Source organism: Oncorhynchus gorbuscha, linkage group LG21 (assembly GCF_021184085.1).
Source record: "Oncorhynchus gorbuscha isolate QuinsamMale2020 ecotype Even-year linkage group LG21, OgorEven_v1.0, whole genome shotgun sequence".
Classification (NCBI taxonomy): Eukaryota; Metazoa; Chordata; class Actinopteri; order Salmoniformes; family Salmonidae; genus Oncorhynchus; species Oncorhynchus gorbuscha.
Genome location: NC_060193.1, coordinates 58,272,287 through 58,300,118, shown reverse-complemented (window position 1 = coordinate 58,300,118; position 27,832 = coordinate 58,272,287). Strand labels below are relative to the sequence as shown.

The 27,832-nt window shown below is 42.8% G+C and overlaps 1 protein-coding gene and 1 long non-coding RNA gene across 4 annotated transcripts in view; one reads left to right on the top strand and one right to left on the bottom strand.

Annotated features, from left to right (window-relative positions):
• LOC124008212 (lysine-specific demethylase 6A-like) overlaps positions 1–4,081 on the top strand; it is a 53,474-nt gene extending 49,393 nt beyond the window's left edge. For both annotated transcript variants that reach the window (XM_046319324.1, XM_046319323.1), the window contains 2 exons: positions 1,909–2,085; positions 2,286–4,081. In XM_046319324.1, the coding sequence (XP_046175280.1) occupies positions 1,909–2,085; positions 2,286–2,312 (204 nt within the window). In that variant the 3' untranslated portion in view covers positions 2,313–4,081. The remainder of the gene's footprint in view (positions 1–1,908; positions 2,086–2,285) is intronic.
• A 2,240-nt stretch (positions 4,082–6,321) lies between these two features.
• On the bottom strand, positions 6,322–26,327 carry LOC124008214. Of its 2 annotated transcripts, XR_006834067.1 has the most exons (4): positions 26,082–26,327; positions 9,583–9,689; positions 8,790–9,025; positions 6,322–6,612 (listed from the first exon to the last, which is right to left on the bottom strand). It is a non-coding gene; the product is annotated as an uncharacterized LOC124008214 (long non-coding RNA). The 2 variants fall into 2 exon arrangements; XR_006834068.1 differs by lacking the exon at positions 8,790–9,025.
• Between the last annotated feature and the right edge of the window lie 1,505 nt (positions 26,328–27,832).

Sequence of the window (27,832 nt, the reverse complement as noted above, 5' to 3'; positions counted from 1 at the left end):
TTATATGGGCTACATATCTATCGCTCTCTCACACGGAGTCACTTAGAAAAGGTCCATGTTTTTGAGAGAAAATCACTTTTTTTTTGCCCTTTAAAATAATTCAAATTGATCAGAAATACAGTGCGTGTAGACATGGTTAATTTTTTATTTTAATGGAATATCTGCATAGGCGTACAGAGGGCCCATTATCAGCAACCATCACTCCTGTGTTCCAATGGCACGCTCTTAGCTAATCCAGGTTTATCATTTTTAAAGGCTAATTGATCATTAGGAAACCCATTTTGCATTTGTGTTAGCACAGCTGAAAACTGTTGTGCTGATTTTAAAGAAACAATAAAACTGTCCACCTTTAGACTAGTTGAGTATCTGGAGCATCAGCATTTGTGGGTTTAATTACAGGCTCAAAATGGCCAGAAACAAAGAACTTCTTCTGAAATTTGTCAGTCTATTCTTGTTCTGAGAAATGAAGGTTATTCCATGTGAGAAATTGCCAAGAAACTGAAGATCGCGTACAACACTGTGTACTACTCCCTCCACAGAACAGCGCAAACTGGCTCTAACCAGAACAGAAAGAGGAGTGGGAGGCCCCGGTGCACAACTGAACAAGAGGACAAGTACATTAGTGTCTAGTTTGAGAAAGATGCCTCACAAGTTCCTCAAATGGCAGCTTCATTAAATAGTACCCACAAAACACCAGTCTCAACGTCAACAGTGAAGAGGTGACTCCGGGATGCTGGCCTTCTAGGCAAAGGAGCAAAGAAAAAGCCAAATCTCAGACTAGCCAATAAAACTAAAATATTAAGATGGGCAAAAGAACACACCCTGGACACAGGAAGATTGGAAAAAGTGTTATGGACAGACAAATCTAAATTTGAGGTTTGAGGATCACAAAGAACAACATTCGTGAGACGCAGAAAAGATGAAGATGTTGGAGTGCTTGATGCCATCAAGCATGGTGGAGGCATGGTGGAGGCAAACTGATGGTCTTGGGGGTGGTCTTGGGGGTGCTTTGGTGGTGGTAAAGATTTGTACAGGGTTGAAGGGATCTTGAAGAAGGAAGACTCACCCCATTTTGCCATGCCATACCCTGTGGACGGCGCTTAATTGGAGCCAATTTCCTCCTACAACATGATAACGACCCAAAGTAAGCTGGTATTCTGTCTATAATGGTGTAGCCAAGTCACTGGATCTCAACCCTATTGAGCTGTTGTGGGAGCATGGTACCGTAAGAAGTGCCCATCAAGCCAATCTAACTTGGGGGAGGTGCTTCAGGAAGCATGTGGTCCTTCTGTAGCTCAGTTGGTAGAGCATGGCGCTTGTAACGCCAGGGTAGTGGGTTCGATCCCCGGGACCACCCATACGTAGAATGTATGCACACATGACTGTAAGTCGCTTTGGATAAAAGCGTCTGCTAAATGGCTATTATTATTATTATTATTATTATTATGGGCTGAAATCTCTTCAGATTACCTCAAGATATTGACAACTAGAATGCCAAAGGTCTGCAAATGGAGGATTCTATGACGAAAGTAAAGTTTGAAGGACACAGTTATTTCAATTAAAAATCATTATTTATAACCATGTCAACATCTTGACTATTTCCTATTCATTTTGCATCTCATTACATGTATATTTTAATGGAAAACAACGGAATTTAAGTGACCCCAAACAGTTGAATGGTAGTATGTATGTTAATTCTACTTCAAGGGGTGTTAAAATTCTAATTGAAATAGCTAGATGGTCCTTGGTATGACCTTAAACCAATTCCCTACAGCTCAGTAGAACCCTCCCCCGGCTTACAGGGATATGACTGAACAGCTTCAAAATTTAGTTTTCACCTCAGTTCCACTAATCTATTACTCATGCCCATCCCTAGTTACTGACGTGTGTTGGTTGACTGTGTTCCAGGTGGAGGTGTTTAACCTGCTGTTTGTGCGGAGCGAACTCCTCTCCAGGAAGCAGAAGCAGTACGTGGTTCACTGCCAGGACTGTGCCCGGAAAGGCAGCGCCGAGCTGGACAACTTTGTGGTTGTAGAGAAACACCGGATGGATGATCTCATGCAGGTCTACGACCAGTTCACACTAGTAAGTCACACTTTTATTTGGCTCTATTGACATTGTTGGGATGTACAGATTTCTATTAAAGGACTACTTCCTCATTTGATTGGTATATTGGCCAGTGTTTGTTGAGTGAGTTCCATGTGCATTTCTATAAAATACCTTTTTTTTTTTTTCCTGTTTCATGCTCTGAATCGGTATTGAACTCTCCCCCTCTTTCTCGCCAGGCCCCTCTGCATTCATCTTCATCTTGACATTAGACATCCCTTCAGCTTCTCTGGGGCGACCAAGCATTACAGGAACTTTCATTTCAAAGGAAAAATGGACCATTTCTGATATTCAGGAAAGTCGAGACAGTCTCCCCGTATGGCTGTTCTCCACAGCGACGGCTGGAGGCAGCAGCGGCTGCGTGTGTCTATGCAACCTGTCAAGTGCGCCGTGTCAACCCCCCTCTTCCCCATGGGGGGCGCCAGAGAGCGCACTTCCCAACACAGGACTCCCCCTTGTAACAATGGTTCAGCTCTTTTTAATGGAGGACTTAATCCAAAAACATATGGGAAAGGGGTGGGAATTATTATTGAGTGAAGATGTTTTGTAGATATTGTATCTGTCACAACTGGCAACACCACCCTAAAAGACTACTGACTGGACAACCTGTTCTCTCTTTTTTTAATTCTGTTAACAGGCTGAGATGTGATCCCTTTGTTTTCCTTCCCTCTAAGGAGCACTAGCCTAACTGGTCTTTTTCTATGGTAGATTGTAATTTTAAGACTCTTTGGATGGCAAAATCTACAAAAAAAATTGTAATGTGAAGAGTTTAGGTGATTATCCTTTTTTTTTTTTTTTTACAGCTTTTATGTTTTATCTTTGTTATTTTGGAGCTATGACGTTCAGTTTTTGGTTGTTTATTAGGTTTTTAAAAAAAGAGGAAAAATGTTGGGGAAAATCAATAGCCAAGTCACAAAGAAAAATGGGTTGCACATTGACCTAAAGGAGAATTTAGCTTTTTTTATAACCAAATATGTTTGATGTAAATGGCATGTTTATTGACAGTTGCCATTTCACTTGGATTTGAGAAACTTACCACCAGCGATTGAATTCCTTCATCCTCGTTGTGCAGTATGTGGGCTCTGAAAAATGAACAACGGCTCCAAAGACACCCCAATATGTCCTTTTTGAAATGGAAACACTGTACAGATGACGTCGTCATTCTAAACTTTATCTGCAACGTTATATTCCATTTTGTTGCGACTCAAGTGATACCATTCTACAGGTCACAGCTAAAACACTTGCGTAAATGAGGGGTACAAAGTATATTGAAAGGAGATGCTTCCAAACAGGAATTTCCAGACGCTTGTAGAATCGATGCCAAGGTGCATTGAAGCTGTTCCGGCAGCTCTTGTTGTCCCAACACCCTATTAAGACGCTTTGTTGGTGTTTCCTTTATTTTGGCAGTTACCTGTAGCAGCAGTCTACACGGAGATTGAAACAACTGGATATGGGAAATGTCTTGAGACGTACAAAATGGAATATAGCACTGCGGAGTGATACAATTTCAAAGACCTGCATCACGTTTTTTCAGGGCCCCCATACTGCACAACGAGGATGAGGAAATGATTCGCTGGTTGTTTCTCAATCAAGTGAAATCGCATGAAAATGTAGACTTCAATAACATTCCATTTACATCAAAATACAGATTTGGTTGTAAAAAAGTTTACTACTCCTTTTAAGGAATAAAGTTTGATTTGTGATTTTTATGTTTCTAATCTTGATGTAAATTTACACTATTTATAAATACATATTTATTGCTTGAAAATATTTGTTGATGGAATGCTGTTATTTTTTTCCAGAGTACCTGCCATTAAATTTGAAGGAGTTTTGTCATTTTAACACAACTCCTCGTACATTTTCTATATATAAATAAAACTGCTAAGCAAGCGTTGTACAGAAACTTACATTTAAAATTGTTTTATTGTTTTGAAGAATGTTTTATGATGAGTCATTAAACACAATTGTCAAATAATCCATGGATGTAATTGCTTTCACCAGTGTGTGCGTACAGTATGTCTGCAGAAATAATGAATTGTTTTGCACTGCAGTGTTTCAACTTTAAGACCTAATGTACATTTCAAGGCCACGGTGAACAAAGGAACCCAGTAATGTTTTTTTTCTAGACAAAACAGGGCCCAATCCAAATACAGCTGACCTCATTAACGCATTAGAACTTGTATTTATTTGATGATACAAAAGCATTGTCACACGGTCTCTGAATTGGGAGAAAATACTTACCGTGAGATTAAGTGACAAGTGATTATTTGAGTAGGGCCTAAAACCCAGCAGACAATGTAGCTGTAGAATCACCCACACAGAATTCTACACTGTATGCCAGGTCAACAACCTACCAGCAAACTGAACTAAAGATGGCTGTATGTAAATTTAGAATACAAGCGATACTAATCCACAGTACATGGAATTTGAGACATGAAGAACATGGCAGCCATCAGCGACCCAGTAGCCAGATGTAGCTGCTGACTGCCCCACAGGATCTACACTGACTACTGAGCAGCTGACAGACACCGACACGGCTGCCCACAAGGACCCAAAATGGCCAACCTTGCTTAGCACAGTCCAAGCGAAGACTGCCGTCACTGGGTTAGCACTGAATACCTGGGAGCTTGTGACTTATTTAAACACATTCAGCAGAGGATCACTAGTAATCTACACTGCTCAAAAAAAACAAAAGGAACACTGAAATATTCTTATTAAATACTTTTTTCTTTACATAGTTGAATGTGCTGACAACAATCACAATTATCAATGGAAATCAAATGTATCAACCCATGGAGGTCTGGATTTGGAGTGACACTCAAAGTGGAAAACCACACTACAGGCTGATCCAATGTCCTTAAAACAAGTCAAAATGAGGCTCAGTAGTGTGTATGACCTCCCTACAACGCCTGAGCATGCTCCTGAGGGATCTCCTCCCAGACCTGGACTAAAGCATCCGCCAACTCCTGGACAGTCTGTGGTGCAACGTGGTGTTGGTGGATGGAGCGAGACATGATGTCCCAGATGTGCTCAATTGGATTCCGGTCTGGGGAACGGGCGGGCTAGTCCGTAGCAACAATGCCTTCCTCTTGCAGGAACTGCTGACACACTCCAGCCACATGATGTCTTGCATTAGGAGGAACCCAGGGCCAACCGCACCAGCATATGGTCTCACAAGGGGTCTGAGGATCTCATCTCGGTACCTAATGGCAGTCAGCCCTCCATGTGTTCGCCAGAGGTAGCCTGTGCGGCCCCCCAAAGAAATGCCACCCCACACCATTTTTTTTTTTTTACCTTTATTTTAAGTCAGTTAAGAACAAATTCTTATTTTCAATGACAGCCTAGAAACAGTGGGTTAACTGCCTGTTCAGGGGCAGAACGACAGATTTGAACCTTGTCAGCTCGGGGATTCGAACTTGCAACCTTTCGGTTACTAGTCCAACACTCTAACCACTAGGCTACTCTACCGACTAGGCTACTGACCCACCGCCAAAACGGTCATGCTGGAGGATGTTGCAGGCAGCAGAACGTTTTCCACGGCGTCTCCAGACTCTCTGTCACGTGCTCAGTGTGAACCTGCTTTCATCTGTGAAGAGCACAGGGCCAGTGGCGAATTTGCCAATCTTGGTGTTCTCTGGCAAATGCCAAACGTCCTGCACGGTGTTGGGCTGTAAATACAACCCCCACCCGTGGACGTCGGGCCCTCATTTACCACCCTCATGGAGTCTGTTTCTGACCGTTTGAGCAGACACATGCACATTTGCGGCCTGCTGGAGGTCATTTTGCAGGGCTCTGGCAGCACTCCTCCTGCTCCTCCTTGCACAAAGGCAGAGGTAGCAGTCCTGCTGCTGGGTTGTTGCCCTCCTACGGCCTCCTCCACGTCTCCTGGTAGCGCCTCCATGCTCTGGACACTACGCTGACAGACACAGCAAACCTTCTTGCCACAGCTTGCATTGATGTGCCATCCTGGATGAGCTGCACTACCTGAGCAACTTGTGTGGGTTGTAGACTCCATCTCATGCTACCACTAGAGTGAAAGCACCGCCAGCATTCAAAAGTGACCAAAACATCAGCCAGGAAGCATGGGAACTGAGAAGTGGTCTGTGGTCACCACCTGCAGAACCACTCCTTTATTGGGGGTGTCTTGCTAATTGCCTATAATTTGCACCTGTTGTCTATTCCATTTGCACAACAGCATGTGAAATGTATTGTCAATCAGTGTTGCTTCCTAAGTGGACAGTTTGATTTCACAGAAGTGTTATTGACTTGGAGTTACATTGTGTTGTTTAAGTGTTCCCTTTATTTTTTTGAGCAGTGTAATGAGGCCTTGGTAAGTGTGTCTCCGTTTCTGTTTTTAGCCTCTGAGATGTAGTACTGCTGGTTGGTGGGTTAAGACCCCTGCAGTAAGTAATCCTGACTGGGCCACTCATCTACAAAGGGAGTTTTTCTGCAAGCTGCAGCCAGTCTGTATAGCAGCGTCATCATCCGGTCCAGGCAGCTTCATACCTATGCAGTGAACAGAGAAGAGGGGTCAGTTGCATAGAACTGACATGCAGTCAATGGATCAGTTGACCACATCTCTTCCAGGTTAATAGTTCCTGTTTTATTATTATACTGAGGACTTCTAGTTGGAGGGAGATTGATTCTCCTTTAATCAGCCTGTTGTGACGTGGAAGCAGAAGATCAAAGGGAATCTGGTGGCCTTGGATTGAAGAGAATGGAAAGTCAAACGGGAGTGAAGTTCTACCCCACCTTAACCTAACAGCAATCCCCAGGTTATCGTGATGGACCCTGTTCTTTCCCCACGTGTGTTTGTGCAGTGTGACTTGATTTTATGGTGTCGGAGTGAATTTTACACATGCTATAGGTCGCACTAGGAGGGGGATTATACAATATGATGCCCTAGACCCCTCAAATTCAACTCTGGTCCTCAAAGCCAGTTCCACTGCATTGTTCCCCTCGCACTTTTCCATGACACCACTGAACCTGGCTGGCCCATAGAGATTGATAGAAGACTCATCTTTATATCTGTGCCATTATAGCATCTGTGACAGCTTGGGTTGTGCCATTGAGGTTACAACCCATAGGAAAACCCACCCAGTTTACTATTTGACTACTTTAAAATGGTGGATGATGGCAATGTCCAATAGCAATGACAATGTCCATGCTAAAACGGGTTATATCCATGATGAGTCTCTATCTACCTCTATGAGGTGGCCTCCTATTACTGTCTCTCTTTGGTTGAAATCTTGAGGCCCAGGTAAGGGAATTGGGTGGTCAACTGCCATATCTGGGTATAAAGACACAACAGTCAGGCGTGTGTGTTTGTGTGTTGAGGGACTATCACTTGGGCTAGGATTCAATACGATCGCGCCAGTAGAGCGCTGCCGACAATCCATGTTAAACGCTGCAGATGTTGACTCAATCTGAAATGACCTTGAAATGTCAAGACAACTTAACTGCTATCCACTGACTTCTCTGTTTTCCCCTCTGACCTGCCTGGCTATAATGGACAGAGCAGACAACACCAAGGCCTCGATTCAATCAGATCAAGCGTTAAACAGCGATTGCAGACACCCGCATAGCAGATGTTTTGGCGGTGTTGGAAGTGGAACTGGATTGAAGCCCTCAAATCGGTGAACAGCTGCTCTTGCGTTAATTGTCACGAAGCCACACCCACGCGTTAGAAATTCAGAATGAGAACATTTAGGCTATATAGAAATAATTACGCTCAAATTAAAAATCATTGAACGTAATACACAATCCAGTGTTCAAACTTGTAAAGAAGGCTGCATGGGATTTCTTTTGTTGTTAATGCGACTCTGTTCAGCCAATGGCAACGTTCGCTTCTGGTATAACGCCAGGAGCCGCTTGTGGATTTGACAGCTCCACCACCGACACCGCCAAAACAACCGCTATGCAGATGTCGGCCAAAGCGGATCTGATTGAATAGAGCACTAAATGAATAGTCAAGTCCACCATGAGATGGATCATGTGACTCGCAGGCTTCTTAGGATGGAGGCTTTAAATGCTAGTTCCATTTACAATCAGTTCTGCAAACGCAGTCTATGGCAAGGTTCCTACTACCCATGATGATTGAATTCTCCTAGACCTCCCCTTGTCCTAGAGATTGGGGGGAAAGGTAGGGGCAGCAGGTGACAGACAGAGGAGACTCCCTGGCTCGTCTGCTGTCAGGTAGACAGGAAACTAGCGGGGCATGATAAGATGTTAAAGAGTTAGCAAATCAAATGTATTTGTCACATACACATGGTTAGCAGATGTTAATGCTTGTGCTTCTAGTTCCGACAATGCAGTAATAACCAACGAGTAATCTAACCTAACAATTCCCAAACTACTACCTTATACACACAAGTGTAAAGGGATAAAGAATATGTACATAAAGATATGGATGAGTGATGGTACAGAACGGCATAGGCAAGATGCAGTAGATGGTATCGAGTACAGTATATACACATGAGATGAGTAATGTAGGGTATGTAAACAAAGTTGCATAGTTTAAAGTGGCTAGTGATACATGTATTACATAAAGATGCAGTAGATGATATAGAGTACAGTATATACATATACATATGAGATGAGTAATGTAGGGTATGTAAACATTATATTAAGTAGCAGACCTCATAACACTGAATACGTCTTTCCACCACCATGTGAGCACTAACCAACAGTCATGGCCCATTTCACTCCCCTCCCTCTCTCCTCTGTGAGAGCTGGCGACGTGAGAGGTATTTGAAGAGAGAGGCAACTTTTCTGCAGGGTAAGTGTGAGCTGTGCCCTGAATGGCCTCCGTTTCCCCCTCTCCTTCCTGTTTCCTCTCTGGCCGTGTTGCAGACAGGTGGCCTTGACTGCTAATTTGAGCCCTGTTCATTGTCCCGATGGGGTTCTCACAGCTATGGGCCTGCAATCAACCAACTGGTTTAGTGTGTGAGCTGGGGTCAGTCGGACAACTCTCTTCATACACACACCAACACACTCACCTTCATCATCTCTAACTCATTAATTCATCCTGACAACTAACATGCTGTAGTTTGATTGGCTCCTGTCCCCAGCCAATGCCAGGTCTCTCTCATGTAGCCCATTGATAAAGTCAGGGTCCTATAGAACATGGCACATGCTGTTCCTCCAGAAGCCAAGTCCATTCATTCATAACACAGCCATATGCTCAGAGGGTGTACGAGTGACACCAAGCCCTAAACATTACCATACATAACACAGCCTTATGCTCAGAGGGTGTACGAGTGACACCAAGCCCTAAACATTACCATACATAACACAGCCTTATGCTCAGAGGGTGTACGAGTGACACCAAGCCCTAAACATTACCATACATAACAATAGTTACAACCACATGCACACACACACTGCTGCACACATGAGACCTGTACAACTAGTAAAACATCTGACGGATAAATAACCACGATGACACACACTCACCCCAACAGGTTTTGTACTCACTGTGTTTGGTTCCCAGACCCCCTGGCATATATATATATACACATATCTCCTTCTTCTTCTTCTTTTTCGCTCAGTGGCAGCTCTTTCCCTTGTCACCTTTCTTTCCTCTGCGGAGAACGAGAGAGGGGGCAGAGAGAGGGGGAGGGGAAAGAAGAAAGAGAGAGGGGGCAGAGAGGGGGAGGGGAAAGAAGAAAGAGAGAGGGGGCAGAGAGGGGGGGAGAGAAAGAGAGATTCCATGTGAAACAGCATTCCAGTGTTTTCAATAAGTAATGAGCTGTAGATGTGTCAGTCTTGAGGCAGGGCCCAGTGTTCTCTATTTCTTTCTACTTGTCTGTTCTTTGGCTCTTTTCTCACCTGTGTTCATCGTGTACTTCTCATATCCTATATTTCTCAGTCTTATCTCTCAATGAATCCACATACTTCAGTATGCATGTGTGACAGAAAGTCACTCAGTCACGCAGTGTGACATGGAGATGGCAGACTTCAGGTAGCATTAGGGGGCTGGGCTTTCTCAGTCAACAACTGGTCCGGAGGCGCTAGAAACTCTGACATATATGTGAATGGGGAGGCTTGGAAGAGGACACTCATTGAGAAAAACTAGGGGAGTTGGTTTTCCGTGTAGCAACTGACCCAGAGAAAGTGCCATGAAAAGAATAATGGTGCCATGATCTCAAGTACAGAGCAAATCATATTGTGTTGCATCGGACTCTTGATCATTCATTGTGTCAGTGTTAAAATCAAATAAATGAATACAATTCATCTACGGTAGTTCTGTCAAATTTAGTTTGGCCATCAGGGGACCTAGGTGGTTTTCCATTGGTTCTTTCCGTGCTGCGTTACTGCAGTACGTTGCCATGGAAACCCGGAGTCAAGGGTACTTGGCTGTTCAAAGTGGAGGAGTGTGTGTGTGTGTAGAGATGGATTTTTTTGTTGAATCTTTATTTAACTAGGCAAGTCAGTTAAGAACAAATTCTTATTTACAATGACGGCCTAAACCCTAACAACACTGTGCCAATTGTGCACCGCCCTCATCTGCCCCTATGGGGAGGAAAATAGTAAAACACTGCCCCTATCTGGAGGGAAATGGTTAAACACTGCCCCAAAATCTATCCTACCCTGTCTTTCTAAGGTCTTCGAAAGCCAAGTTAACAAACAGATCACCGACCATTTCGAATCCCACCGTACCTTCTCCGCTATGCAATCTGGTTTCAGCGCTGGTCATGGGTGCACCTCAGCCACGCTCAAGGTCCTAAACGACATCATAACCACCATCGATAAGAGACATTACTGTGCAGCCGTATTCATCCACCTGGCCAAGGCTTTAGACTCTGTCAATCACCACATCCTCATCGGAAGACTCGATAGCCTTGGATTCTCAAATGATTGGCTTGCCTGGTTCACCAGCTACTTCTCAGATAGAGTTCAGTGTGTCAAATCTGAGGGCCTGTTGTCCGGGCCTCTGGCAGTCTCCATGGGGGTGCCACAGGGTTAAATTATTGGGCCGACTCTCTTCTCTGTATACATCAATGATGTCGCTCTTGCTGCTGGTGAGTCTCTGATCCACCTCTACGCAGACGACACCATTCTGTATACTTCTGGCCCTTCTTTGGACACTGTGTTAACAACCCTCCAGATGAGCTTCAATGCCATACAACTCTCCTTCCGTGGCCTCCAACTGCTCTTAAATACAAGTAAAAATAATACATAGGTGTCTGGTTAGACTATAAACTCTCCTTCCAGACCCACATCAAACATCCAACGTTAAATCTAGAATTGGCTTCCTATTTCGCAACAAAGCATCCTTCACACATGCTGCCAAACATACCCTTGTAAAACTGACCATCCTACCGATCATTGACTTCGGCGATGTCATCTACAAAATAGCCTCCAATACCCTACTCAATAAATTGGATGCAGTCTATCACAGTGCCATCCGTTTTGTCATCAAAGCCCCATATACTACCCACCACAGTGACCTGTACGCTCTCATTGGCTGGCCCTCGCATCATACTCATCGCCAAACCCACTGGCTCCAGGTCATCTACAAGACCCTGCTAGGTAAAGTCCCCCCTTATCTCAGCTTGCTGGTCACCATAGCAGCACCCACCTGTAGCACACGCTCCAGCAGGTATATCTCTCTGGTCACCCACAAAACCAATTCCTCCTTTGGCCGCCTCTCCTTCCAGTTCTGTGCTGCCAATGACTGGAACGAACTACGAAAATCTCTGAAACTGGAAACACTCATCTCCCTCACTAGCTTTAAGTAGCAGCTGTCAGAGCAGCTCACAGATTACTGTACCTGTACATAGCCCATCTATAATTTAGCCCAAACAACTACCTCTTCCCCTATTTATTTATTTTGCTCCTTTGCACCCCATTATTTCTATTTCTACTTTGCACATTCTTCCACTGCAAATCTACCATTCCAGTGTTTTACTTGCTATATTGTATTTACTTCACCACCATGGCCTTTTTTTGCCTTTACCTCCCTTATCTCACCTCATTTGTTCACATTGTATATAGACTTATTTTTCTATTGTATTATTGACTGTATGTTTGTTTTACTCCATGTGTAACTCTGTGTTTTTGTATGTGTAAAAATGCTTTCCTTTATCTTGGCCAGGTCACAATTTTAAATGAGAACTTGTTCTCAACTTGCCTACCTGGTTAAATAAAGGTGAAAAAAAATCTAATAAAATAAAAAATGAGGAGGGAAACAGTTAAACACTGCCCCTATGGGGAGAGGAACAGTTAAGCACTGCCCCTATGGGGAGAGGAACAGTTAAGCACTGCCCCTATGGGGAGAGGAACAGTTAAGCACTGCCCCTATGGGGAGAGGAACAGTTAAGCACTGCCCCTATGGGGAGAGGAACAGTTAAGCACTGCCCCTATGGGGAGAGGAACAGTTAAACACTGCCCCTATGGGGAGAGGAACAGTTAAGCACTGCCCCTATGGGGAGAGGAACAGTTAAGCACTGCCCCTATGGGGAGAGGAACAGTTAAGCACTGCCCCTATGGGGAGAGGAACAGTTAAACACTGCCCCTATGGGGAGAGGAACAGTTAAGCACTGCCCCTATGGGGAGAGGAACAGTTAAGCACTGCCCCTATGGGGAGAGGAACAGTTAAGCACTGCCCCTATGTGGAGGGAAACAGTTAAGCACTGCCCCTATGTGGAGGGAAACAGTTAAGCACTGCCCCTATGAGGAGAGGAACAGTTAAGCACTGCCTATATGTGGAGGGAAACAGTTAAGCACTGCCCCTATGTGGAGGGAAACAGTTAAACACTGCCCCTATGGGGAGGGAAACAGTTAAACACTGCCCCTATGGGGAGGGAAACAGTTAAACACTGCCCCTATGGGGAGGGAAACAGTAAAACACTGCCCCTATGAGGAGGGAAACAGTAAAACACTGCACCTTTTGGGAGGGAAACAGTTAAGCACTGCCCCTATGGGGAGGGAAACAGTAAAACACTGCCCATATGTGGAGGGAAACAGTAAAAACACTGCTCCTATGTGGAGGGAAACAGTAAAACACTGCCCCTATGGGGAGGGAAACAGTAAAACACTGCACCTTTTGGGAGGGAAACAGTTAAACACTGCCCCTATGGGGAGGGAAACAGTTAAGCACTGCCCCTATGGGGAGGGAAACAGTAAAACACTGCACCTTTTGGGAGGGAAACAGTTAAGCACTGCCCCTATGGGGAGGGAAACAGTAAAACACTGCCCATATGTGGAGGGAAACAGTAAAAACACTGCTCCTATGGGGAGGGAAACAGTAAAACACTGCCCCTATGGGGAGGGAAACAGTAAAACACTGCCCCTATGAGGAGGGAAACAGTAAAACACTGCACCTTTTGGGAGGGAAACAGTTAAGCACTGCCCCTATGGGGAGGGAAACAGTAAAACACTGCCCATATGTGGAGGGAAACAGTAAAAACACTGCTCCTATGTGGAGGGAAACAGTAAAACACTGCCCCTATGGGGAGGGAAACAGTAAAACACTGCACCTTTTGGGAGGGAAACAGTTAAACACTGCCCCTATGGGGAGGGAAACAGTTAAGCACTGCCCCTATGGGGAGGGAAACAGTTAAGCACTGCCCCTATGGGGAGGGAAACAGTTAAGCACTGCCCCTATGGGGAGGGAAACAGTAAAACACTGCCCATATGTGGAGGGAAACAGTAAAAACACTGCTCCTATGGGGAGGGAAACAGTAAAACACTGCCCCTATGGGGAGGGAAACAGTAAAACACTGCACCTTGGGAAACAGTTAAACACTGCCCCTATGGGGAGGGAAACAGTTAAACACTGCCCCTATGGGGAGGGAAACAGTTAAACACTGCCCCTATGGGGAGGGAAACAGTTAAACACTGCCCCTATGGGGAGGGAAACAGTTAAACACTGCTCCTATGTGGAGGGAAACAGTAACACACTGCCCTATGGGGAGGGAAACAGTTAAGCACTGCCCCTATGGGGAGGGAAACAGTTAAGCACTGCCCCTATAGGGAGGGAAACAGTTAAACACTGCCCCTATGGGGAGGGAAACAGTTAAACACTGGCCCTATGGGGAGGGAAACAGTTAAACACTGCCCCTATGGGGAGGGAAACAGTTAAACACTGCCCCTATAGGGAGGGAAACAGTAAAACACTGGTCCTATCTGGAGGGAAACAGTTAAACACTGCCCCTATGGGGAGGGAAACAGTTAAGCACTGCCCCTATGGGGAGGGAAACAGTAAAACACTGCCCATATGTGGAGGGAAACAGTAAAAACACTGCTCCTATGGGGAGGGAAACAGTAAAACACTGCCCCTATGGGGAGGGAAACAGTAAAACACTGCACCTTGGGAAACAGTTAAACACTGCCCCTATGGGGAGGGAAACAGTTAAACACTGCCCCTATGGGGAGGGAAACAGTTAAACACTGCCCCTATGGGGAGGGAAACAGTTAAACACTGCCCCTATGGGGAGGGAAACAGTTAAACACTGCTCCTATGTGGAGGGAAACAGTAAAACACTGCCCTATGGGGAGGGAAATAGTTAAGCACTGCCCCTATGGGGAGGGAAACAGTTAAGCACTGCCCCTATAGGGAGGGAAACAGTAAAACACTGGTCCTATCTGGAGGGAAACAGTTAAACACTGGCCCTATGGGGAGGGAAACAGTTAAACACTGCCTCTATGGGGAGGGAAACAGTTAAACACTGCCCCTATAGGGAGGGAAACAGTAAAACACTGGTCCTATCTGGAGGGAAACGGTTAAACACTGCACACATGGACACTCACTAGTCCTCTCACACAAGTCATCCACCTCAAACATCTGACAAACACACCTACAGTACAGGAGATACTGTCGCCTGCACATCACTAACTGTAACACACATCCACAAGTCTACACACACACACACCAAACACACCACAAGTTCTCCTCTTTTCATTGCAACATGAAATGTTGAGGAATGTGTGTTAGACTAGTCATTCCAATCTGATGTGGGTGCTGAGAGCTGATAGAATCCCACTTCAGGATCGGGTTGCTCATTGGAATAATTGTCATTTGTGAGTGGGCGATTGCTTTTGTAGGCAGGCGTCGAAGAGTGGACAATCTCAGATGATTTTATGCTAATCCAGCACCACCATTACTGCTCTAACCATAGTAAACTCTGGTAGACATATGCCTTTTATGCTACACTATTATATTCATTACTGATATCTATTTACGTGTGTCTCATATTTTCATTTCTGCATTTATCTACTTGAAATATTTGCGGAAGCGTAGGCAGTGGTGGGAAAAGTACCCAATTGGAAAGGGGGATACCTAGTCAGTTGTCCAACAATGTATTCAACTGAAATGTGTCTTCCATCAGAGATGCCTTAATCGACATCTACGTCTTCGGTGCCCGGGGAACAGTTGGTTAACTGCCTTGTTCAGACATTTACATTTACATTTAAGTCATTTAGCAGACGCTCTTATCCAGAGCGACTTATAAGGGGCAGAAAGGCAGATTTTTACCTTATCAGCTCAGGGATTCGATCCAGCAACCTTCTGGTTACTGGCCCAATGCTCTAACCACTAACTGTCGTACTTGAGTTAAAAGTAAAGATACCGTAATAGAGAATTACTCAAATAAAAATGAACGTCACCCAGTAAAATAACACTTGAGTAAAAGTCTGAAAGTATTTAGTTTAAAATATACTTAAGTATCTTAATTGTAAAAAATATACTTTAAATTACATAATTTCAAATTCCTTATATTAACCAAATGGCATGATTTTCTTGTTTTTTTACATTTACGGTCAGCCAGAGGCACACGTCAACACATCATTTACAAACAAAGTATTGGTGTTTAGTGAGTCCGGCAGATCAGAGGCAGTAGAGATGACCAGGGATGTTCTCTTGATAAGTGCGTGAATTGGACCAATTTCCCGTCCTGCTAAGCACTCAAAATGTAACCAGTATGTTTGGGTGTCAGGGAAAATGTATGGAGTAAAAAGTACATTATTTTTCTTTAGGAATGTAGTGAAAAGTAAAAGTTGTTAAAAATATAAATAGTAAAGTACCGATACCCCAAAAAACAACTTAAGTAAAAAATGCTTTAACAAAGTGCTACTTAAGTACTTTACACCACTGAGCATAGGCTAACTGGCAATATGCTTTGATGAAATGTACATTCTGTCTACCTACTTTATGACAGTGGATAGTTGGAATATTTAGGAGATTATTGTCAGGTATTTTGTTGGGTATTTTGACCCTTATCGAAAACCATTGTACAGGTGTAGGATCTTAATTTGACCACCATGTTGTCGAAGGAAATGCAAACATGTAGTGTGTTCACAGTTTAAAAATACTTCTAAAGTTTGTAATAACACCTACAAACATGTCCTTTAATTATAATCCACACAATAATTTAAATTTCCTGTTGCTGCAGGATTATTTTCCTGTTGTGAGAAGCTGGTCAAATGAATAACCTATACCTGTAGCCTACCATACCGCTCTACCTGTTGGAAAGGATTGGAGAAAAAAACAGGCCAGAAATCCAAACTAACCTATAACTGTGACAGCATTTTACATTAGGCTCAGGCTATATCTACAATGTTGCAGTGCAAACAAAGAAATGTGCTGGTGGTAGCATAATCATGTGCCTTTTTCTATTTCTTTAAAAGACTGACCTTTGAGTGAAAGAAACAGTAGTTTTGGTGTAAAATAGGTGAGAGTGCGAGTAGCCTTGTTAGTCTTCGTCATCTGACTACTTTCCCTTGGACACTGGGCTGTCAGTCAGCAGATCCATCAGCATAGACAGTATCATGTGAAGACTAAACAACATGTCAGCAACCCAAATGCCGTTTAGAACTAATGAGGAAGCCGAGGAATGTGTGTAGTCCTTTCAGAACTTGCCTCATTCTTCCTTCTGGCCCCTTCTCTCCCTCTTTTCAGTCATGGGTTCTCCCCTGGGTAATCGCATTCCAAAACACACAAGAATTCCCCCTCTCCTCACATACCACCCCTCCAACCTAGACTCACGGGTAGATGTAACATAGTAAACAAACATCCGAGATGCTCAAATTAGTATATGTATTAATTTGTGGAAGTCCATCATCCATTTCGTATATGTTATGATTTACAATTCGTATGATATGTTACGAATTTGCAATACGTATGTTACGAATTCTAATTTGTTGTGGCTAACGTTAGCTAGGTGGCTAACGTTAGCTAGGCTTTGGGTTAAAGTTAGGGTTAACCTCTTGCTCCTACCTGGCACGCAGGCGTCCCATCTAGAGCTCTGGAAATGCAAATGCGCTACGCTAAATGCTAATAGTATTAGTTAAAACTCAAACGTTCATTAAAATACACATGCAGGGTATTGAATTAAAGCTACACTCGTTGTGAATCCAGGCAACAAGTCAGATTTCTAAAATGTTTTACGGTGAAAACATAGCACATATTTATGTCAAACCACCACCGCAGACATAGCTCATTTGCATAGCCAATTAGGAAAAAATATGCAATCAACAAACGCAGGATTAAAAAAAAAATCATTTCACTAACCTTTTGAAATCTTCATCAGATGACAGTAATATAACATGTTACACAGTACATTCATTTTTTTTCAATAATCTGCAATATATATCCATAAATCTCTGTTTACAATGACGCATCGTTCAAAAAATGCTACTAAAATGTCAGGAGAAATGAAATAGCTCCGGCAGATAACGTCAGCTAACAAGGAACACACATCATAAACTTTGACTAAATATGCATGTTTTACATATGTATAGGAAGATACACTTCTTCTAAATGCAATCGCTGTGTTACATTTATTTTTAACGTTACAGGTTGCGTTCATTAGGCTATACTAGGAGGCGGCGCTCCAAAGGTATCATTATGCCTCCTCTATCTTGGAGTCGACAGAAACCCAAAATTAACACAAATATTCCCTTACCTTTGCTGTTCTTCCATCAAAAGACCTGGAAGGGATTATACTTACCAAAACAGTGTTTAGTTTTCAAGTCTGCATCTTTCGGTTCTCAAAATAGCCACATTTCGGTCGAAATGTAGGCAAAATTCAAGTGGATGCGCACCAAAACGTCGAAAATATATATTATATGTCGAGTAAACTTGTCAAACTATGTTCAGAATTAAGCTTTAACATGTTATAAAGGTGTACAGCAATTGTGAGGACGAAGCGAAACACACACGTCTTTTAATCGATCCTGAAGAAAAGACTTCACCGGAGCAGAGCGCACATAATCGCACACTTTTTTTTTGCGTGACCGAGACCTTTCGGCACGCTCAACGTCTCGTGAGCGCGCGATTCTCACAATGAGAAGCCCCATTGAAAGCAGGCTTCGCGCTGAACACGTACAGACTGTTCCCAGAGCGGTAGTTGTTTGGGAAGGCGTATACGATGACGTCAAAGTTGGGCCAACTTTTTCCATGACAAGAGAGACTTTGGGAGAATGCATGCCCTGAGACTTCTGCTTTACATAGAGACAAAATTTAAACGGTTTTAGAAGCTTTAGAGTGTTTTCTATCCTGTTTTATATGGGTACCCAATTCCTCCAGAAGGGGCAGTAAACAGGGGTAGGCTTAAGAAGTTAAAATAATGATCCACCAAAACCACTAATTCCTATAATTTACATTGCTAAATAACACTTATATGCGAGAACAATATATTTTGTGAACAAATATTTATTATAATAATAATAAAATTATAATAAGGTCGGGAGCAACATGGAAATTGTTGTGGAAATCTGTTGCAGCTCAAGTCAAAGACAAAACCCACAATGCAATGCTCTTTTTGCTGGCTGGCTAGCTATCTAGCTAGCAAACGTAGCTACACACAATAATACCAAAGTCAATATCAGCATGTGAAGTAGCTAGTCGGCTGTAAAATAGCCTAAACAAAACTGCACTATCAATTTAGGAAAATGTCACCATGTTCAACCTGCAGATCGATGTGCCTCACAGAGTGGAGTCTGACATTCACAATGGCCATGCAATGGCACCATGCAATGCACCCTGGACTGAAGAGGCAGACAATGTGGTGGACCCACTGTTAAATTACACATCTCTCAAGGTAGGAATACTGTAATGCAGTGGTTCTTAACCTTGTTGGAGGTACTGAACCCCAACAGTTTCATATGCGCATTCACCGAACCCTTCTTAATTGAAAAAAAAATCAAATTCAAAACATAGGTATATATTTGACTGGTGCACAAAATGAACCGTGCATCAACATCACTGTGTTCAAAGAACAAAATCATCAAAACATTTTCACACAGATTATCATTTTCACACAAAAACAAAAACATAATAATGAATATTTACTGCAAATCAGTGTGACTTCTGCTGTTGCCTTTCAGAGACCAGTTCAGAAATGCACGGCTTCACCTTGGCAAGTGCCACTCTCATGTCATTTTCGCAACAAAGTCTGTTCCTTTACTTCGTTTTTATGTCCAGCATCCTCGAAAAGGATTGCTTGCAAAGATACGTTGTAACAAACGGTATGAAAATCTCCAGAGCTTTCTCAGCAATAACAGGGTACGTTACCATTTGTTGACACCAAAACGTTGAAAGCGTTGTTGTTCTGAAAAGTTGCTGTTGAACCTGGCTCTGCTGAATTTCAATGATTTCATCGAGGTATTCATCATTGACATCTGTTGTCTCAACACTAAATGTGAACGGCTGTCTCACCCATGCTGGATATGACTCTCTTGTAGGGAAGTATCCGTCGAGAGACTTTGCAAGCTCATCTAAGTGCATGGCAATTGCTTGCTTCAGTTCAGCGGGTACAGAAATGTCTCCGATTCCAGATACATCATCGATCTTACTTACACAGTCGTCCAGCAGGGGAAAGTTTGCGAAGTTATTGTTCTCTGTTCGTCGTTTCCATAACGGTAGCTTTTTTTGAAAAGCCTTCAGGTTTTCCTCAGCTTCGATGATGTTGACTCCACCGCCCTGCATCTTTTGATTGAGATGATTGAGAGCTGCGAAGATATCGGCCATGTACGCTAAAATGAGAATGAACTCAGAATTTTTGAAGCAATCTGCATGACAATGTTGGTGCTCTTGCAAAAACAGGGCTAATTCCACACGCACGGCAAAAACACGATTCAGCACCTGTCCCCAGGATAACCACCTAACGTTAGAATGGTACAGAAGTACCTCGAATTCAGAGCCCATTTCTTTACACAGCTCACTGAAGATGCGATGCCGCAGAGCACTAGTTCGCACATAGTTCACGCATTCAACTACAATTTTTAATACTTCTGCCAGTTTTGGAGGCAAGGTTTTTGTTGCCAACGCATGCCTGTGCAGAACACAATGCGTAACAATGATGTGTGGTGCATTGGCTTTCACTAGCGCACCAAAACCAGACTTTCTTCCCAGCATGACTGGAGCTCCGTCCGAACAAACTGCAGAAACCATATCCCACGAAAGATTGTTGTCTTTGAAGAAGTCATCCACAAGTTTCTTCACATCGGCTGCCTTGGTTGTTGTTGTAAGAGGCTTACAAAATAAAAATTCTTCCTTTATCACGTCGTCTTTCACATAGCGCACGAATACAGCAAGCTGGCTTAGATTGGAAACGTCTGTGGTCTCGTCGAGTTGAAGGCTGAATTTTGCCGGGCTTGAAATCAGATCTGCAACTACTTGAGCCAAGATGTCTTTGCTCATGTCCTCTATTCTGTCGCTGATGGTGTCATTTCAAAGAGGAATTTGGGATAACTTAACTTCAGCCTCTTCAGCCTGTGAGTGAAATATATTCACTCACAAGCTTAGCCTTTTGTTAAAAACACTGTCATCTCAGATTTTCAAAATATGCTTTTCAACCATAGCTACACAAGCATTTGTGTAAGAGTATTGATAGGTAGCATAGCATTAAGCCTAGCATTCAGCAGGCAACATTTTCACAAAAACAAGAAAAGCATTCAAATAAAATAATTTACCTTTGAAGAACTTCAGATGTTTTCAATAAGGAGACTCTCAGTTAGATAGCAAATGTTCAGTTTTTCAAAAAATATTATTTGTGTAGGAAAAATCGCTCCGTTTTGTTCATCACGTTTGGCTAAGAAAAAAAACTGAAAATTCAGTCATCACAACGCCAAACTTTTTTCCAAATTAACTCCATAATATCGACAGAAACATGGCAAACATTGTTTAGAATCATCCTCAAGGTGTTTTTCACATATCTATTTGATGATAAATCATTCTTGGCAGTTGGGTTTCTTCTCGAAGCAAATGGAAAAATACACGCAGCTGGAGATTACGCAATAATTGCGACGGAGGACACCAAGCGAGCACCTGGTAGATGTAGTGTAAAATGGTCAATCTTCCAATGATATGCCTACAAATACGTCACAATGCTGCAGACACCTTGGGGAAACGACAGAAAGTGTAAGCTCATTCCCTGGCGCATTCACAGCCATATAAGGAGACATTGGAACACAGCGCCTTCAAAATCTGGGGCATTTCCTGTTTGAAATTTAATCTTGGTTTCGCCTGTAGTATCAGTTCTGTGGCACTCAAAGATAATATCTTTGCAGTTTTGGAAACGTCAGTGTTGTCTTTCCAAAGCTGTCAATTACATGCATAGTCAAGCATCTTTTCGTGACAAAATATCTTGTTTAAAACGGGAACGTTTTTTATCCCAAAATTAAAAGAGCGCCCCCTATATCGAAGAAGTTAACATCTCTAGGTTAGGGGGCAGCATTTGGAATTTTGGATGAAAAGCGTGCCCAAATTAAACTGCCTGCTACTCAGGCCCGGAAGATAGGATATGCATATAATTAGTAGATTTTGATAGAAAACACTCTAAAGTTTCCAAAACTGTTAAAATAGTGTCTGCGAGTATAACAGAACTGATTTGGCAGGCGAAAACCTGAGAAAAATCCATTCAGGAAGTAGGATTTTTGTTGTTGTTGTTGTTGTAGTTTTCTATTCAATGCCATTACAGTATCCATTGACTTAGGACTCAAATTGCAGTTCCTATGCCTTCCACTAGTGATCAACAGTCTTTAGAAATTGTTTCAGGCTTGTATTCTGAAAAATGAGGGAGTAAGAGCAGTCTGAATGAGTGGACCCTGCAGTGTCACAGAGCTTTTTCATGCACGCAAAGAGTGCCTTTCTTGTTTACCTTTTATATTGACGCAGTTTTTGTCCGGTTGAAATATTAATTATTATTTAGGCTAAAAACAACCTGAGGATTGAATATAAACATTGTTTGACAATGTTTCTATGAACTTTACGGATACAATTTGGATGTTTTTGTCTGCCTGTTGTGACTGCGTTTGAGCCTGTGGATTACTGAAGAAAACGCGCAATCAAAACTGAGGTTTTTGGATATAAAGAGAGACTTATCGGAAAAAAACGAACATTTATTGAGTAAATGAATATCTTCTGAGTGCAACCATATGAAGATCATCAAAGGTAACTGATTAATTTTATCTCTATTTCTGACTTGTGTAACTCTTCTACTTGGCTGGTTACTGTTTGTAATGATTTGCCTGCTGGGCGATGTTCTCAAAAATCGTAGGGTATGCTTTCGCCGTCATTTAAAAAAAAATCTGACACCGTGGTAGGATTCGCAAGAAGTTCATCTTTAAACCTATGTAAAATACTTGCATGTTTTCTGAATTTTTATGACTATTTCTGTATTTGAATTTGGCGCTCTGCAATTTCACTGGATGTTGGCCAGGTGGGATCCTAGCGTTCCACATACCCTAGTGAGGTTAACCTCTTGCTCCTACCTGACACGCAGGCGTCCCATCTAGACATCTGGAAATGCAAATGTGCTACGCTAAATGCTAATAGCACTCGTTAAAACTCAAACTTTCATTAAAATACACATGTAGGGTATTGAATTAAAGCTAATCCAGGCAACGAGTCAGATTTTTAAAATTATTTTCGGCGAAAGCATGAGAAGCTATTATCTGATAGCATGGAACACCCCAAAAGACCCGCAGGGGACGTAAACAAAATAATTAGCATAGTCGGCGCTACACAAAACGCACAAATAAAATATATAACATTCATTACCTTTGACCATCTTCTTTGTTGGCACTCCTAGATGTCCCATAAACACTATTGGGTCTTTTTTTTCGATTAAATCGGTTCATATATAGCCTAGATATCGATCTATGAAGACTGTGTGATCAACGAAAAAAATAACGTTTTATAACGTAACGTCATTTTTTTAAATTAAAAAAGTCGACGATAAACTTTCACAAAACACTTCGAAATACTTTTGTAATGCAACTTTAGGTATTAGTGAACGTTAATAAGCGATCAAATTGATCACGAGGCCATGTATATTCTATAGCTATACGTCTGGAAATAATGTCTGGGTAAATCTCAACCAAAATATCCGGTCGGAGACCTGAAGAAATGGGCTGTCTCTTCTTCATTTGACCAAGAAACAAAGCCTAGGCAAATGACAAGACTGTTGACATCGTGTGGAAGCTGTAGGTATTGCAACCTCGGCCCCATTTATCGGTTGAAGTGGCGCATGGATATATTTTTCCATTTTCAGTGATCAGATTTTCCTGCATTTGTCGATGAAACGCACGTTCTGTTATAGTCACAGCCGTGATTTAACCAGTTTTATAAACGTCTGAGTGTTTTCTATCCACACATACTAATCATATGCATATTCCTGGCATGAGTAGCAGGGCGCTGAAATGTTGCGCGATTTTTAACAGAATGTTCGAAAAAGTAGGGGGTAGGAGTAACAGGTAAAAGGCTTTGGGTTAGCTAACATGCTAAGTAGCTGCAAAGTTGCTAATTAGCTAAATTGCTAAAGTTGTCCGTGATGAGATTCGAACGCAACCATTGGGATGAACCTTTGGGTTTGTGTTATACCACCCTCCTTTCGTTTCTGCATTAAGTAACCTTCTGTCTTATATAACCATACCAAACCTAACATATTCTGATTTGAGTGTTGATATGTTACGTCTAGTCTATGAGACCAGGCTGTCAATTATCTCCTCCAAAAGGCAAAAACCCCAGTTAACTACAGAAACCTTTCTCAAAATCCGTTTCGTTTAACATTATGGTTGGTTCACGGTTCTATGTTAAAATAGACAAGTGTCATTTAGTTAATGTGCGACCGTTGTGTTTATAAAAGAGATCAAAACGCTATGCTCATTCCAGTGATCTGGAGCCAACTTCGTCCGACCGTGAGACCCTGGCTGCGCCAAGCCGCGAGACCACACACTTTGTTGCGCTACCACACACACTGGACCACAACTTGCCCCATAATTCTGCAGTAGCCTATATATAGCTTCGTTATAGCATTGCCTTAACAACTTTAATGATTAAAGTAGAATACTCTTACAACTTTCATCAGTTTAATTTACAGAATAAACAAATGTGATAAGCGCATTGGAATGTGGCATTCTATTTTGCCCTGCAAGCAAACATGATATAACATTATTTTCAGAGCAACCAGATTTCAGAACATCTAGCCATTATTCTCGCCACTAAAGTAGCTCAACCCCTAAGCTAAAGAAAATGGTTTATCCATTCAACCAGCCTACCTTTTGTGACTGCATGTGTTGAACGGTCCACGTCGAGTTGTAGCTGATCTGAGAAAACATTGAGAAACAAACCGACTTCTGTTTCCAAGAAGCAGCCAGGAGAAAGTGGACAGGAAAGTTCTTACAAACGCGTAAAAAGTGCATTATCGAGAATGTAGCCAAGGCTACCTCATGATGTCTTACCAATATCCTCTCATCTCCTCCTCCTCCTCGTGTCGATTCCCCCTCCATATCCTTAGCCTGCTGCCCTGCGCCTCGAGGGTTTTATTTTATGGCCCGCACACCAAGGCTATGGGTCAGAAGTGCCGCGCTTCGTAATGCCTTCCGCGAAGGCAAGTTGGTGCCTATCCACAGAAGACATACATTCTCCTCCATAATTACCGCTGATCTCATTGTCTACCGCAAACACTTCCGAAACCACCAGGCCAGTCGTGGGAGGGGTCTCTTATAGGTCAATATAGGCTTAACCAATGACACAATCAAATGTGTTTTTCATGCCATGGTAGGTTATTCGACGTCTGGCAATGAATACGGATGAAGACGGTTCATCGAGAATGTGAGTATACTGTCGCAAGTACATGACACATAGATTGCTTCAAATCAATTAGAAATTGAAGATCAAAGAAGTCAAAAGGTAATGGGAGTCAACATCTCAAGAGAGTGATAATTATTTGTGTAGTTAATCTTCAGAGTCACAGCCTTTCTTCTTCAATCATTTCTTGTGTGAGTGGCAGACTACTTGTTATTTATTCCCCCTAACACACCTGCTCTTTCACTGCCAAGTCTAAACCCACAGACACTCGTAAAGAAACAGTAAAAGACACCAAAGATTCTAAAGTGGTCAAACTCTACTATAAAGGAACACTAACGTGAAATCTACTTAGACAAGTCTAAAAAAGGCTATATCAACCACCTATCTTGGGCCCCACCCTCTTCAGCCTTCACCATACCCCCAACACACACACCTGCACTCTCACGCCTCTCCCAATATCATTGCTTCCGAAAGAAATGTTCGGGAACAAATCATAAGTGAACACACAGGCACGCGCACACACACACACACACACACACACACACACACACACACGCGCACGCGCACACAGGCACACGCACAAACACCCTCTTTTTCCTTAGCAGCTGTTGTCAATGGTAAATGATTCCTTCTCCTTCATCTCAACAAGACTGGAGACATTGATAAAAATATATAAGGCAAATATCCTTATCACATTTCTACAACATGATCGGTAGAGCTCATCTTGAAAGAGTACTGTAAGCAGAACAGTACTGATAGGATTTCAGCGTAATCAGCAGCGTGACTGTTTGACTGCAGAGCAATATCTAGGCAAATTTAACACAGCTGTAGCTGTGAGTCGTCTGCAGTGCTCCAAATACAAAGACACACATATACAACCACATACAGTATGCACACACACACAGACACACGCACAGCTGAGATAGTGAGTTCTTACCTGTGCACATGGTCCAGACAGTGTCTGCTCAGTTCTCTCTCTCTCTCCACATTTTTTTCTGTTATTATTTATCTTCTCTCCATTCACTGGTCACCGTTCTTTCATTATCTGATCTTCAATTCTCTCTATTTTCTCATCTCTCCGTCTCCCTCTCTCTCTAGGTGTCTCCGTCTCCCTCTCTCTCTAGGTGTCTCCGTCTCCCTCTCTCTCTAGGTGTTGTCCTCTGTCTGTCTGTCCATCTGTCTGTTGTGGCAGTCCCAGTCTATACTGATCAATGGGCAAACTGCAAGCAAGCTTAACTACCTAGCGCCTCCCACCCTCAGCTTATCACTTCTGAGCGTGTGTCGACGTGTGTGTGTGTGAGAGAGGAGGCTTCCTTCCCAGAGCTCTTTCCAGAGCTTTTAGCCCCCACAGCACCTACCCAGAAAACACCCACCAGCTGACCACTCCATACCCACGCAAAGCACTCCAGCGCCGACACACACACACAATTCACATCTTAGTATTGAACGTCATTACCCATTTCCCTTCCTTCATCAGCTATCATATTGACAGCCTTGTGACTAGGAAGATGTGTTGTTAATTCAGGCCTTGTATGGACACAGAGACTAGCTATAACCCTTATATAACAGCCACAGTATCTTTCTGCTCCATCCACTATCTGAGCAACAGCAACCAGCACACAATCAATGGGAATTATTTAACGTCAAGAGTCACAAGGGTCAAATCTAATTAGAATGAATTAACCAGCAGTTTGGGGAGAAATCCATGGATCAGAAGACCTGCTGTGCCTCGACCCAACCCAAACGGGTGAAACTAGACCAATGTTATTGAAGCTACTCTAGATGTAAGGTTTCCAATGTTTTTCTGTATAAACTACAGTGTGTGACAATTGTATGGATAAAGACAGTAAGTCTGACTTATGTAATGAAAGTATGCGTTATCGAGTCCCTGTGCAGTGTAGCTTGAAACATCTCACTGAATCTTTTAGCAATATTCCCAGAGAGTGGTTGGCTCACACTATAGTCATTTACATTCAGGTAATGTATTGGTGTCTAAAGGGCTCAAATCTGGGTGGGTGGAAAATATACACTTCTTCACCGGAATATGAAAACAGACTGACTGTTAGAGAGACAGAAACAGAGAGAAAGAGAGATCGAGAGAGAGGGGGAGAGAGAGAGAGGGGAGGGAGAGAGAGAGAGAGAGAGAGAGAGAGAGAGACAGAGAGAGAGGGAGAGAGAGAGACAGAGAGAGAGAGAGAGAGAGAGAGACAGAGAGAGAGAGGGAGAGAGAGAGACAGAGACAGAGAGAGAGGAGAGAGAGAGAGAGAGAGAGAGAGACAGTGAGAGAGGAAGAGAGGGAGAGAGAGAGAGACAGTGAGAGAGGAAGAGAGGGAGAGAGAGAGAGACAGAGAAAGAGAGCAAGACAGAGAAAGAGAGCAAGACAGAGAGGGAGAGCAAGACAGAGAGGGAGAGAAAGAGAGAGAGCTAAAGTAAGACAGAGAGAGGGGGGTGAGAGAAAGACAGAGAGAGGGGGAGAGGCTATCAGACAGTTAAGTCACTCAGAATTTACGATTAATTCCATTTCAAATCACCGCTGTGAAGGAAAGAGTACTGTCTAAGCGGTAGTTGTTGGGCACTGGGCAAAATGAGAAGGAGTGTTATGTGTTTAGGGAGAATGCTTTGCATGCAAGCACAGAACATTGACAGAGCACAACAAGAACCCATATTAGACAGTATCATTTTTGGGGC